Source organism: Sinocyclocheilus rhinocerous, unplaced genomic scaffold (genome assembly GCF_001515625.1).
Source record: "Sinocyclocheilus rhinocerous isolate Xijiao unplaced genomic scaffold, SAMN03320098_v1.1 scaffold1048, whole genome shotgun sequence".
In the NCBI taxonomy this organism is placed as follows: Eukaryota; Metazoa; Chordata; class Actinopteri; order Cypriniformes; family Cyprinidae; genus Sinocyclocheilus; species Sinocyclocheilus rhinocerous.
The window spans coordinates 287951-300509 of NW_015649578.1; the positions used below are offsets into that span (position 1 = coordinate 287951).

Below are 12559 nucleotides of genomic sequence, written 5' to 3' on the forward strand. Positions count from 1 at the left end.
CACTTTATTTGTACCATTTTGTTTTATTAGTTTATTTATTAGAATTTGAAAGATAATAACAATATTGATTGATAAGTGAGATCTGATTTTAGTCCTTGAAAACCAAAGAAGTAGTGCAAGTCCTTGAAAGTCCTCGAATTTTATTTTGCAGTATCTGTACGAACTCTTGTTTAAGTTACCAGTTCTTGGACCATTTTAATGTTTTTGTTGTTGTTAATTGAACTGAACTGTAGTTTTCTGTAGTAAACTGTCTTTGTATATTTCCTATTTTATATTCATTTCCTAGTATTTAATTTACCATTATTTCTTTTGAACAAAACAATTTCAGAAATGTAATGTTTTAGATTGTAGGTCACCTTGTACCCTGTCAAGGACAAAGCTAACCAGCAAAACTTGATATCCTCAGGATTTTTTTTTGCTTTAACCCCTGCATTATCCGTCCCATTCATGAATAAGGTATTCGGCTTCGGGCACACCCCTAGCTTGAGTGATCATGTGTGTGGTAGCTGACACTGTGACACTCACTCACACAGACACTAGTCCATATCGCCATTTGAATACGTGTACAGCCCTGCTTTTTTCATTTATTCATCCAGAATTTGCCAGATTCCGTGATGTTCCGCGTTATACCGTGAATGTCATTTTTATGACTAGATTCCATGATTCCGTCCACGTTTTCCACATCGCTGAAATGATAGGGCCCTACATCAAGTGCGTGTTTTGTGTTGTCAGGTTCCCAGGCCTCTGGCCATCACTCCGGTCAGCACCAGTGTGCCTCCTTTCCCTCAAGGATCCATGATCCAGGAAGAGCTTATGGTTTCCATGGTAACAGGATTGGCATCACTCACCTCTCGGACATCAATGGGCATTATAGTCGTAGGAGGAGTGGTAAGATCATAATCTCTGATGCACTAAAAAAATATAATGCACATTCTGTCTTCATTTACTCACCGTCATCTCCTGGTCTAATGACTTGGAATATCAAATGGATGTAAGCGGTGTGATTGTGTTTGTGTTTCAGATCTGGAAGGCGGTGGGCTGGAGGCTCATCGCTCTGTCTGTGGGTCTCTATGGGCTGCTCTACGTTTATGAGAGACTCACCTGGACCACAAGGGCCAAAGAGAGAGCATTTAAAAGACAGTTTGTGGAGTACGCCAGCGAGAAGCTACAGCTCATCGTCAGCTACACGGGATCCAACTGCAGCCATCAGGTTCAGCAGTAAGTCCGAGTCTCAGTCTGTAGCAAAGCAAAGTCATGCCCGATCCTATGTGCCCTCTAGTGGAGAAATTAAATATATGAAGTATATGTTTTTTGAGAGATACGCTTTCTGTAGTTGTGTTTTTCGACCATTGTTGAATCCAGCCTGCTTACCTATGAATGTTTGTCCCAGGGAGCTGGCTGGCACCTTCTCTCAGCTCTGTCAGCAGGTGGACGTGACCAGACAGCAGCTGGAGGACGAAATCCGGGATTTGAACCGCAAGATCGAACAGTTGGACGGCCTGCAGAGTAAAGCCAAGCTGCTCAGGTGAGAGGCTGTGATATCACATCGTATGACTGGAGAGATCATGCATTTGCTGTTTGGTTGCAGTCGACTCTCTTGTTCAGGAATAGATAGTAGACTGTGACAACATATACGCTACAGTTTAAAGGTTTGGGGTCAGGGAGATTTTTAAAAGAAATTCATGCTTTTATTCAGAAAGGATGCAATAAATTGATCAGAATTGACTGTAAAGACATTTATAATAAAGATTTCTATTTCAAATAAATGCTGTTCTTTTTAAAGGGGTCATATGATGCTGCTAAAAAATTCACCAAAAAAATCTTGAAAAAAATCTGGAGTAATGATACTGAAAATTCAGCATTGTAATCACATTTTAAAATATAATAAAATTGCAAACCGTTATTTTGAATTGTAATCATATTTCACAATATTGTTGTTTTTACTGCATTTTTGATCAAATAAATGCAGCTTTGGTGAACATGAGATACTTTCTACAAACCCCAAACGTTTTCAGAACCATTTCAACCAACTAAACAGAAGTAAAATAATGCACATTTTAGTTACAATCATCAAGATATGTTTTCATAACAGGTTTTACTGGAAATTATCTAAACATTTTGTTTATAAATGCACCGGTATATACATAATTGTAAATATCAATATATACTTGCATGTATGTTTTGGACTTCTATGAACATTTTTAACAAACTACAAAGAAGTCATCGGACTTTCAGAGCTGATTTGTGGAAATTCATTCAACTATATGGCTCAGTTTAAAAATGTCTTGTGCTAGTGAGTTATAACTCAAGTTAGCAGGGGGAAAACTAGTCTGCTGCTCTGACCTTTACTAAACTTACTGGCCAAAAATAAAGCACAGTAAAATAATTTTTTATATTTATGATGTTATAATTTTATTGTGATTTCTTCCGCAGGAATAAAGCTGGCTGGCTGGACAGTGAACTCAACATGTTTACCCAGCAGTACCTTCAACAGGGCCGATAGGGATCCGTCTGAACACTGCTGCATTTAGAATCGAACACCTAGCCATGCTTTCAACCATTTAATTCAGCGTACCAAATATTGCTCATCACATATTTCTTTTTTCTATCAGTATTGTTTTTTTTTTGCATTTGAGAGTGCAGTGACATGCCACTTTGAAGAGAGCTTTTTTTTGTTTTGTACACTGTTTCTTTTGTATTTAATACAGGGGTTATTATTTATTCTAGAGTAAAGAGGTCTTGTAAACAGCTTGGCCTCTTTGTAGATTGTGTTATATAAGAGAAATCTGGATCGGGCAACATTAAAAAAAGGAAGCGGACGTTTTGAATGAAATCAGCAATATGTTCTAGTGCCTAATTTCCCCCCCCCATAGCTGCACTGTTTTACTACTAATCATTTGATTAGTATTGATATGGGTAAAATGAATATTAGTTATTTATGAATTGGATAGGAAAACCAGATTTATGACGCCAGTTATGCATATAATTACATTGTACATTTATTCCACTACTGTCATCCACACCTGAAAGCTAATCTGAGAGATCAGACTGTAAATGTACGGGATGCACTACTAACCTGTTAGTTCCTGGATATGTGTATGCTAACCTGTTTTGTTTGGATTATGATGTGTGCCAAGTGTTGAAGAACGTCATCAGGAGAAGCTCTCGTGATGTGCACTTTATATTTTGCTGCTGTAATGCATTAATTTCCAGAAGGTTCCTTAGAAAGAGAAAGGTATAGTGACCTGTCAACAGTAATGTATATAGATGAGCATGCAGAGTCATTCACTATTACTGCTAGATGAAATAATAAAGTGACACTGTTGAAAAAGGAATGATGGCTTGATTTGTCTCTGTGAAGGATATGCTAAATGTCAGTTCTTCTTTCCAAAATGATGCTTAAGAAGCACGAGTTTCTGTTTCATCCTTTTAATAGGCACATGCACACATCAAAAAAAAAAAAATCCTTCCTGTTTGTTTACTTGGGGCAGAGATATCTTCACTTTGCTTTTTTTATTTTTTTTTATTTTTATTTTTTTTTACAGGCTCAACAGCCTATTAATAGTTCACAGTGCTGGAAAACCTGGATATATTTGGGAATTTCAGGGGGATAAAAATGTCCTGGGAAAATCATGGAAATTAATAAATCTTACAATGCAACATAACAGTCGATCAAGATATAGTTGTGTAGTCAGCAGAGCTGGGTGGAAACTGATTAAATAATCAGTAATTGGAGTATATTACATTTTAAAATACTCATAATCAGATTACAGTTACTTTTATGGAGTACATATTCACACAATGACAGTAAATTACTAATTTGATTCACTCATTCTTTTTTTTCTCTTTTAAATTTTCCATTCTAAAAATCCTAATGTCATACTATTTAGACTGTGTTCACAAATGCTGTGTAAATAAATTTGCAAACCATGCTTCTGAATTAGAGGGAAAATGCACCTCAAGCAATTAGACCATGTATGAAACACGTTACTAAACACTGGTGATGTATAGCTGTGAGGCACTATGTCGTCATCATATCCAGAGTGACTCTTCAGTATATATCTCTTGTGTGATGTCATTGTTGTTTTCATGTTTTTGTCAGACAAACCTCTTAAAATAAAATATTTACTTGAAGTAACTCTGAAAAAGTTGATATTTCAAATAATTTAACAACACATTCACATGTTCTCTGTTGGCGGTTAATGGTTATGTTGACATGCAGGTAAACAAATAAAATATTTATATTTTTTTTAGTGTTAAAGTGTTAAATCATGATTTGATTAATAATTAGCTTTTTTATCAACTCACTATTTCACTCTATCAACTCACTAATGTAATGTTTAATGCATTTTATGATGTTGATATAAAAAAATGGAATATATTTTCTTTCTCTTTGCTTTTTTTTTGTATCAATATGGTATGTTTAATTGTAAGTTTAAAACAAGTTTGATAGTTTTTCTAGTTATGCTTAACTCTTTGGCAAGACCTACTTTAGAAATATTTGTGAGTGTGATCTAAATGAATTCTTAAAAAATCCTTATCCGATTTTATATATATACACTGTAAAAAAAAATTTTACCGTAAAAAATACGGTAGCAACGTTTTAGGTTTTACGGTTTTAACTTAAATTTACACCTTACCTTTCTTATATTTAAATACAATACATACATACAAACATTTGGGATGTTGTTTATCCAACTCCGTTTATCTATGAATATTTTAATATTTTTTCCTCCCACCCCTAGTAGATTTGCTGGTTACGGTTAATGCATATTATGAAATTAAAATCCACGATCATATATTATGATAATGGTACAATGACTTCGCTTTCTGACAGGCACGATACATTTTAATGTATTACTCAATTAAAGGAAACTAATTAAAGGTCTTTTAAGTTGGACATTAATATGCCAAGGCTGAAAGTTTCAGTTTGTTGTTTAATCAATCAAATTATTTTAGAGAGTTAGGCAATTTAAACACATTTTTGGAGAGAGAGAAAAAAAAGTTTTGAGGTACTCAAAGTGTCTCACTGGGCAGAGATCATTTAGTTCCTTTGGAAAATGTAACAAACACAATAATTAATTTTACACACTTTTTAAAACACGTTCCACAAGAGTGTGTTTGGTGAGTAAAGCCAAAGTTTGGAGCTGCTGTCCATCCATAAGGCCCAGAAGTAACGTCCAAGCCAGCAGTTATAAGAACATGTTCAAGCCCTAATTATTATCCGAGCCATTACACGAAAAACCTCCATTTATAACCCTGATGCTTCACTTTTCAAACAGTAACTAAGGCCTTAATGAACAGAGCTCTGCTGCCCCCACCTCACATCCCTGAGCTCATTTGCATGTTAATTATCGTCATGGGGGAAAGAGCCCATAACAGCTAAATTAGCAGCTCAATCATGTTTTTGGCTACTCAGAGTGTCACTGAAGCACAACAGGCCATAACAGTCCAGTCCCTCTCTGTCTGAAACAATCTTGTGCTCTTTTTCTTTTACTAGGCTACTACTATATTAGCCTACTACTACTAAAACTAATAGTAACATATTCACATGTAGGTGAAAAAGTCGTGTATCTTCACGTTAATGAACTGTTTTACCAAAAGAGGGCGACAGAGCATCACATTTCACAATGGAAGCGCTCAACGTGCTGTTACAGCAGGATTCGATCTTGACATTAGGGTTTCACAGAAAATCCCGTTTTATGAAAAAAAAAAATCAGCATGTGCAATGCTAATGTACATATTAAAATTATTTATTTGTTTATTTAAACAAGTGGGCTACTGGGTAAATAATAAAAAATGGGGGTTGTCGTAAATCCTGGTAGACGATTGATTTCATTACAATTCTACTGAATGCATTCAAAGTTTAGACATACACTACTATTTAATTTGTTTGAAATGATGTAAATGTGGTCATACTTATGAAATTTAACCCGTCGATCACCTCAAACTTTAAAACGAATCCTATAATTTTACATACTGAGATGTGATCATTAAATAGCTAAAAGGGACATTTTTGACTTTATCTAAAGACTGTAATTAAACTTTTATTTTCCCTAAAAGACAGGAAAGTGACTGATTATGCTGAAAAAAAATTATTGACAAGATTATATATATATATATATATAGGCCTATATATATAAACAGTAGCCTATTCTGCGTCTTCATCATCATCATTTTTTTTCTTTTCTTCAGATTTGTTGGTCATATTTTGAGCCTGTGAAAAGAAATAAATTGGGGCTTGGTTACAATGAGAACAAGACTCTTATATTCTTATAATATAACTTATATAGCCTAATATTTATACCATGCAGACGCAGCACCTCTTTCATGCAGCTTTTTCTCAGTAATTACAGATTGTGCCTTAAATAGGTAGGCTATTTGATAATGAAGTCATTTTAGTCATCAAACGTTTTGGAAAATGGATGAGTGTTGGATATATGGTAGCCTATTTTAGAAGATTTGATTTGAAGGAATTTGATGTCACAAATTTGCAAGCGCATGCACTCTGTTCCGTGTCCTGACGGAGTGAGAGCTGAGAGTCAGAGTCAGGTGACTGCAGTCCTGCAACAGCACTGAGCTGCTTCTTCATGATGTGAGACGATATGTCCCTCAATTACTAGTCTGATCTCTGGATAGTTCATACATCCAGTCGTCTTGTGACTGATATAGGCTAATACACAATACTCTTGTTTCACACTGGTTAAAGGTACAATACATTGAGTTGCGTTTTTCCCTACATTGCAATACCACTAACAAACCAGCAGCTATAGACATTAAACTGCACTTCTGCAGCAGACCAATAGACTTCTGCCCTTGTGAAAAAGAAGTGCACTTAATTGTATTGAAAGTGCTCTTGTTGTGTATTTTAAAGGGTTAGTTCACCCAAAAATCAAAGTTCTGTCATTATTTACTCACCCTCATGTCGTTCTAAACCCGTAAGACCTCCGTTCATCTTCGGAACACAAATTAAGATATTTTCGATGGATTCTGAGAGCTCTCTGACCCTCCCATAGACAGCAATGTAATTACCACGATTAACCTCCAACGTAGCAAGGAGATCGGTAAAATAATCCATGTGACTTCAGTGGTTCAACCGTAGTTATACAAAGCTATACATTTTGTATGCAAAGAAAACAAAAATAACGACTTTATTCAACAATTCGTCTCCTACACCGTAGCGCCATTTTGGAGAATATTCACTGAACGCAAACAGCGTATGCTATTCTGTGTCAGCTGCGTCACGCGGGATGCTGTGACGTCCCATTGCTGTCTATGGGAGGGTCAGAGAGCTCTCAGAATTCATCAAAAATATCTTAATTTGTGTTCCGAAGATGAACGGAGGTCTTACGGGTTTAGAACGACATGAGGGTGAGTAATTAATGACAGAATTTTCATTTTTGGAAGTAACCCTTTAACTCTTTTTAAAAACGATAATATTAACGAAATAAAAGGCCACTTAAGTGTACTTAAATAGACTTTCATGACTGATTCTTAATACACTTAAGTACACTTTTTTCATTTTTGGGAGAACAATATTCAATTTTAGTTTTCAATTTTAAAAATGCATGTATTGATGTGTCATAAAAATAACAGTAAATAAAATAAAAATTTATCTTTTTTTAATCACTACGAAAATCATTGTTAAGCTATATCATGACTAAAATTCATCAAACACTATATGTGTTATATATCATTATATGTGTTAGTTCTGGTTGTTTTGCAGTGCTTTAGTGCTGTATATTCATGCTGAATGTAAAACCCTAAGGGTGGTCTCATCGTTGCAAATTTATGAACCTCTTTTCACACCTAACAGCCTAATTAAGTGGGATTGACATTAAATGAGTGTAATTTAGTCCAGGGCTGTGCCGTGGATCATCAGAGTAGATGCTGCTCACCAAACCCAGACTCCTGCTCTGGATTCCACCGCACGGATGAATGGATGGAGGACAGGGACATTTGATTTGGAATAAGAGCATGTCTTCCTGGAGCGAGGTGTGCGTACACAGCTGTGTAAGTAACGGAGTTTATCCTGCATCACCTGCAAGTAATGAAAGCAGCGCTTCAGCATTCTGCTCAGAGAAGATCCGATGCCAACATGAGTGAGCCAGAGCCAGAGCCAGAGCCAGAGCCAGAGCTAGAGCCAGAGCCCGCATTAAACAACACACAGATCAATGTCATCTAACTCGAACACTTTCCAGTGATTATTCACAATAACAATCAATAAGATCACAAACTTTCTTTTAAAGGTATAGCCTACTTCTTACAGAATATTAAACAACGTTAATAGCGTTTTAGCGTTTGCTAATTAATAATGTTTGCTAAAGTAACCATCACTTTTTTCAGATTTTCATGGATGAAACAACAGATGAAGCGAAATTAAGCACCACAATCACCCAGAGCACACTAGCATCAACGTAGCAATGTTCTGGCAATGCCGTCATGCATAAATCATGCACAGCATAAATACTGTTTAAACGTTTAGGGTCAGTAAGATTTTTTATTACTTTTATTCAGCAAGGATGCAAAAAAAATAATATAATAATAATACAAATAATAATAATTACTGATCTTTTAAACTTTATATTCAAAGAATCCTGAAAGAAAAAAAAAAATCACAGTTTCCACCAAATGTGAGTTTCTCGAGCAAATCAGCATATTAGAGTGATTTCTGAAGGATCATGTGTCACAGAAGACTGGAGTAATGATGCTGAAAATTCAGCTTTGATCACAGGGATACACTGCATTTTATAATATATTCACATAGAAAACTATTATTTTAAATTGCAATAACATGTCACAATTTTACTGTTTTTACTGTAATTTTAATCAAATAAATCCAACTTTGGTGAGCATAAAAAACTTCTTTAAAGAACATAAAAATTGACCAACTCCAACACTTATGATATATAGCCTATGCACTGTAATATATACTTTTTCAAAAAAAAAAAATGTTTTCCTATTATCATGCATTGCATTTATTATAATTTATATATTATCATTAGGCTACCTCTTCTTCTTCTTTTTTTTTTTTTGGTTTGCTGATTTGAGTACCTCAACTTTCAAATTCTCTTCTTCCTTTGTAGCTACTTTTATCAATTCTAATGTGTCATGAATATGATTTAGTTTGGTTTATAACAAACAGAGAGGTCTAACAATCATCGTGACGACGTTTCCTCAGTTTCAGAAAGTTTTGTTCCATTCCTCTTCATGTGTTCCCCTCTTAGCAATGACCCAGAAACCTTACTCGGACTTGTTGAATTCATAGAGAGAATATATTTCAAAACCACTGTGGGAGTTTATTTATGCAAAATTATACAAACTGATCAAACTCCAGCATTATATATATATAGCGGGATGCAGAACGGGCAACATTTAATTGATTTCTAAATCGGCAATTAAAATGAAAGAAGTTGGGCTGCATATAATATAATTATTCCTCCTCCATTATTTAGCCAACAGCCAAAATTGTGGTTGTGATTATATCTGTCTGTGACGCTTCGGAGGGTTTTATCCAATGATATCAGTTCCCACAGACATATTTCCCGTCACACAAGCTTTTACAACAAGGGCGGGTGGATCGCTGCTGTCTGAGGTTTTATATTTCCATTAACCCGATGTATGTGTAATAGCCCTCGTTTTCTTGTTTCGTTCTGTTTTATACGCTAGCCGTGTTCTTAAAGAGCTTTAGCTAACAGTGCTTGGCTTCACATGCTGAAATGTCCCTCTTTGATCTCACATCTTGGCTATCGTTTAAGCACAGCCTGGTCATTGCGGTTTGATTTTACAGCCGCAACCCGGTGCAGACAGACTGATGTCTATTAAAATCGTGCAACTGAAGATAAGCATGCGGACAGATAGGCAGCAGTTGAATAGAAGCAACTGCAGTGCAGTGATTGGTCAATGCCAGGACGCGCGCCATTAAAGCGCAAAGTGCCAGCCGGAGCCGCACTGATGTCATATATGAGCTGAGGGTGGGCACTGGGCACCGAGGGACAATATGCTCTTTATACACGCTGCTGCGCTCCAAGGCAGAAACATTGTTCGGCAATAAAACATTCTGGAATCAAAACCACATGCTCCGAAGTGTAGGGCACGCTTTACATCGCATTGCGAAGCTGTTGCGCGACTGGGGACCGCGGGGCTCCCGAGTCATGCCACACTGGTGTTGGACATTGCAGATTTTCATTTGTATCAGGAAGCTCAAATGAAGACCAGACTCGCTCTGAGACGGGCTGCAGGAAAGCGGGGTGGGGGGTTATGGAGATTTCAGGTGCTGTGGAACAGATCGCTTTGAGTTGACTGTTTTGACAGCTTCACAATTTGCTACGTTTTGTTACTAACTACCGTTAACACAAAACAGAATTGTTTTATTTTCTTTCCCTAATGCTGACTATATATATATATATACTTAAGTACAAACTAAATGTAATGTTTCCGAACACTTAGGCTAACTGCATGTAGAAATTTAAATATAAATAGTTTATAGTTTAAATTTATATTAAATGCAATTAGGTAAACTTAAGAGTGTTTCGACCCAATTAAGTATAGGATAATGAGAAAGTGTACTGTACTGACAGTACAGCATTTATGGCAAACTAAAATATACTCTAATGTAGGCCTAATTTCTATGTAATTTGTGTCATTTATTTGTAATTTGTAATGCTAAAGGTGCAAAGATATATTTACATTAAATGTATTATTGAATAATTATCAAGTACATTACATGTGCTTTAGTATGTTAGTCAACATGATTAAAACAATGATTTAAAACGTACTTTATAGTAAAACGTTTAATTTGACATTATAACAAAGTAAAATTTTTGAAAGTATATTTCAGTGTTAAGGAACAGTCATGAAAGACTACTCTCTTTTATTTCATTAAAATTATTTTATCAGCAAGTACACTGTAAAAAATTGTAGAAACAATTTTTACTCAGAAATGTAAATTACTAATAAATAATTAATGAATTAATTAATTAAATAAACTGCAAACAATTACAAAGAAATAGAAAGTAACACATCACATTAAATATGCAATTTTGAAGTTTAAAAATCGAAATAGTATTTTCTTTTAAAATGTGTGATCTAAGCAATAATCTTTACAATTTTATTTACAACTTTGACAATATTTTTTATTTTATTTTTTTACAGTACAGTAAGAAAAAAAACAATATTAGTGCACATTCAATTTAATAAAGTACACTTTTTCATAAGGAAATTTCATTGCTCCTTGCAAAATAATTGTCAATTAAAACCTCACTGTGCATTATAAAAAAAATAAAAAAAATAATATATATATACAGTATATACACTTAAAAATAAAGGTGCTTCAAAAGGTTAGATTTATATAGAAGAACCATTTTTGGTTCCACAAAGAACCATTCAGTCATAGGTTTTTTAAAGAACCATCTCTTTCTTACCTTTTTGTAATCTGAAGAACCTTCTTTCTCCACAAAGAACCTTTTGTGAAACAGAAAGGTTCTTCAGATGTTAGTTAAAGGTTCTTTATGGAACCATTTAGACAATAAGGTTCTTCTATGGCATCGTAAAGCACCTTTATTTTTAAGAGTGTACATGAGAAAACTTTGATACCTGCCCACGAGTAGCTCGTAGATTAGAATGCCAAGTGACCAGAAGTCGGCAGCAAAGTCATGGCCCTGGTTCTGAATGATCTCTGGAGGGATGTACTCAGGAGTACCGCAAAAGGAATATGTCTTTTCACCCCGAGAAAGCTCTTTTGCAAAACCAAAATCAAACTGAAAAGAATACAAGAAAAAAAAGCAAGAGAAAAAAGAGGACCTATGACACCCTGGCAGAATGAGGACTGATTAAATGTTTCTTTCAGTGGCTGTATTAAATTGTCACAGTGAAAAATTATCACAATTTTATTAACAGCTTATCAATGTAAATTGTTGTAATTGCTCTATTTGTGGAAAAACAGATCCTTGTTTCAATATATCACAGTTGTATGCTGCATCACATTAAAACTGTTATAGGCACTAGATGTAGAAGCAGGGAAAAGGGAATTTCATTTGTTTTACCAATTTCACATATCCTTTGGAGTCCAGCATGAGGTTTTCTGGTTTCAGGTCTCGATACAGGATCCCTTTGTTATGGAGGTATGCAAAATCTTCAACCACACACGCTGTTATGAACACAGATATATTCTCCTCAAAGCGTCTTCTGAAACATGACAACACATGCGAAGAACCTTCTCCACAAAGAACCTTTTGTGAAACAGAAAGGTTCTTCAGATGTTAGTTAAAGGTTCTTTATGGAACCATTTAGACAATAAGGTTCTTCTATGGCATCGTAAAGCACCTTTATTTTTAAGAGTGTATATGTGTCCCTGGAGCACAAAACCAGTCATAAGTAGCACAAGTAAATTTGTAGCAATAGCCAGAAATACATTGTATGGGTCAAAATGATACATTTTTCTTTTATGCCAAAAATCATTAGGATATGAAGTAAAGATCATGTTCCATGAAGATATTTAGTAAATTTCCTACCGTAAATATATATAAAATAAATAATTATCAATAGTAATGCATTGCTA

General features: G+C 35.0%; 1 protein-coding gene across 4 annotated transcripts in view; it reads left to right on the plus strand.

Moving 5' to 3' along the window:
* The window catches only part of LOC107710790 (mitofusin-2-like), a 34339-nt gene extending 30882 nt beyond the window's left edge, over positions 1–3457 (plus strand). For all 4 annotated transcript variants that reach the window (XM_016515639.1, XM_016515638.1, XM_016515641.1 and 1 more), the window contains 4 exons: positions 733–888; positions 1022–1218; positions 1391–1525; positions 2434–3457. In XM_016515639.1, coding sequence (XP_016371125.1) covers positions 733–888; positions 1022–1218; positions 1391–1525; positions 2434–2503 — 558 coding nt within the window. In that variant the 3' untranslated portion in view covers positions 2504–3457. The remainder of the gene's footprint in view (positions 1–732; positions 889–1021; positions 1219–1390; positions 1526–2433) is intronic.
* Positions 3458–12559: the final 9102 nt, after the last annotated feature.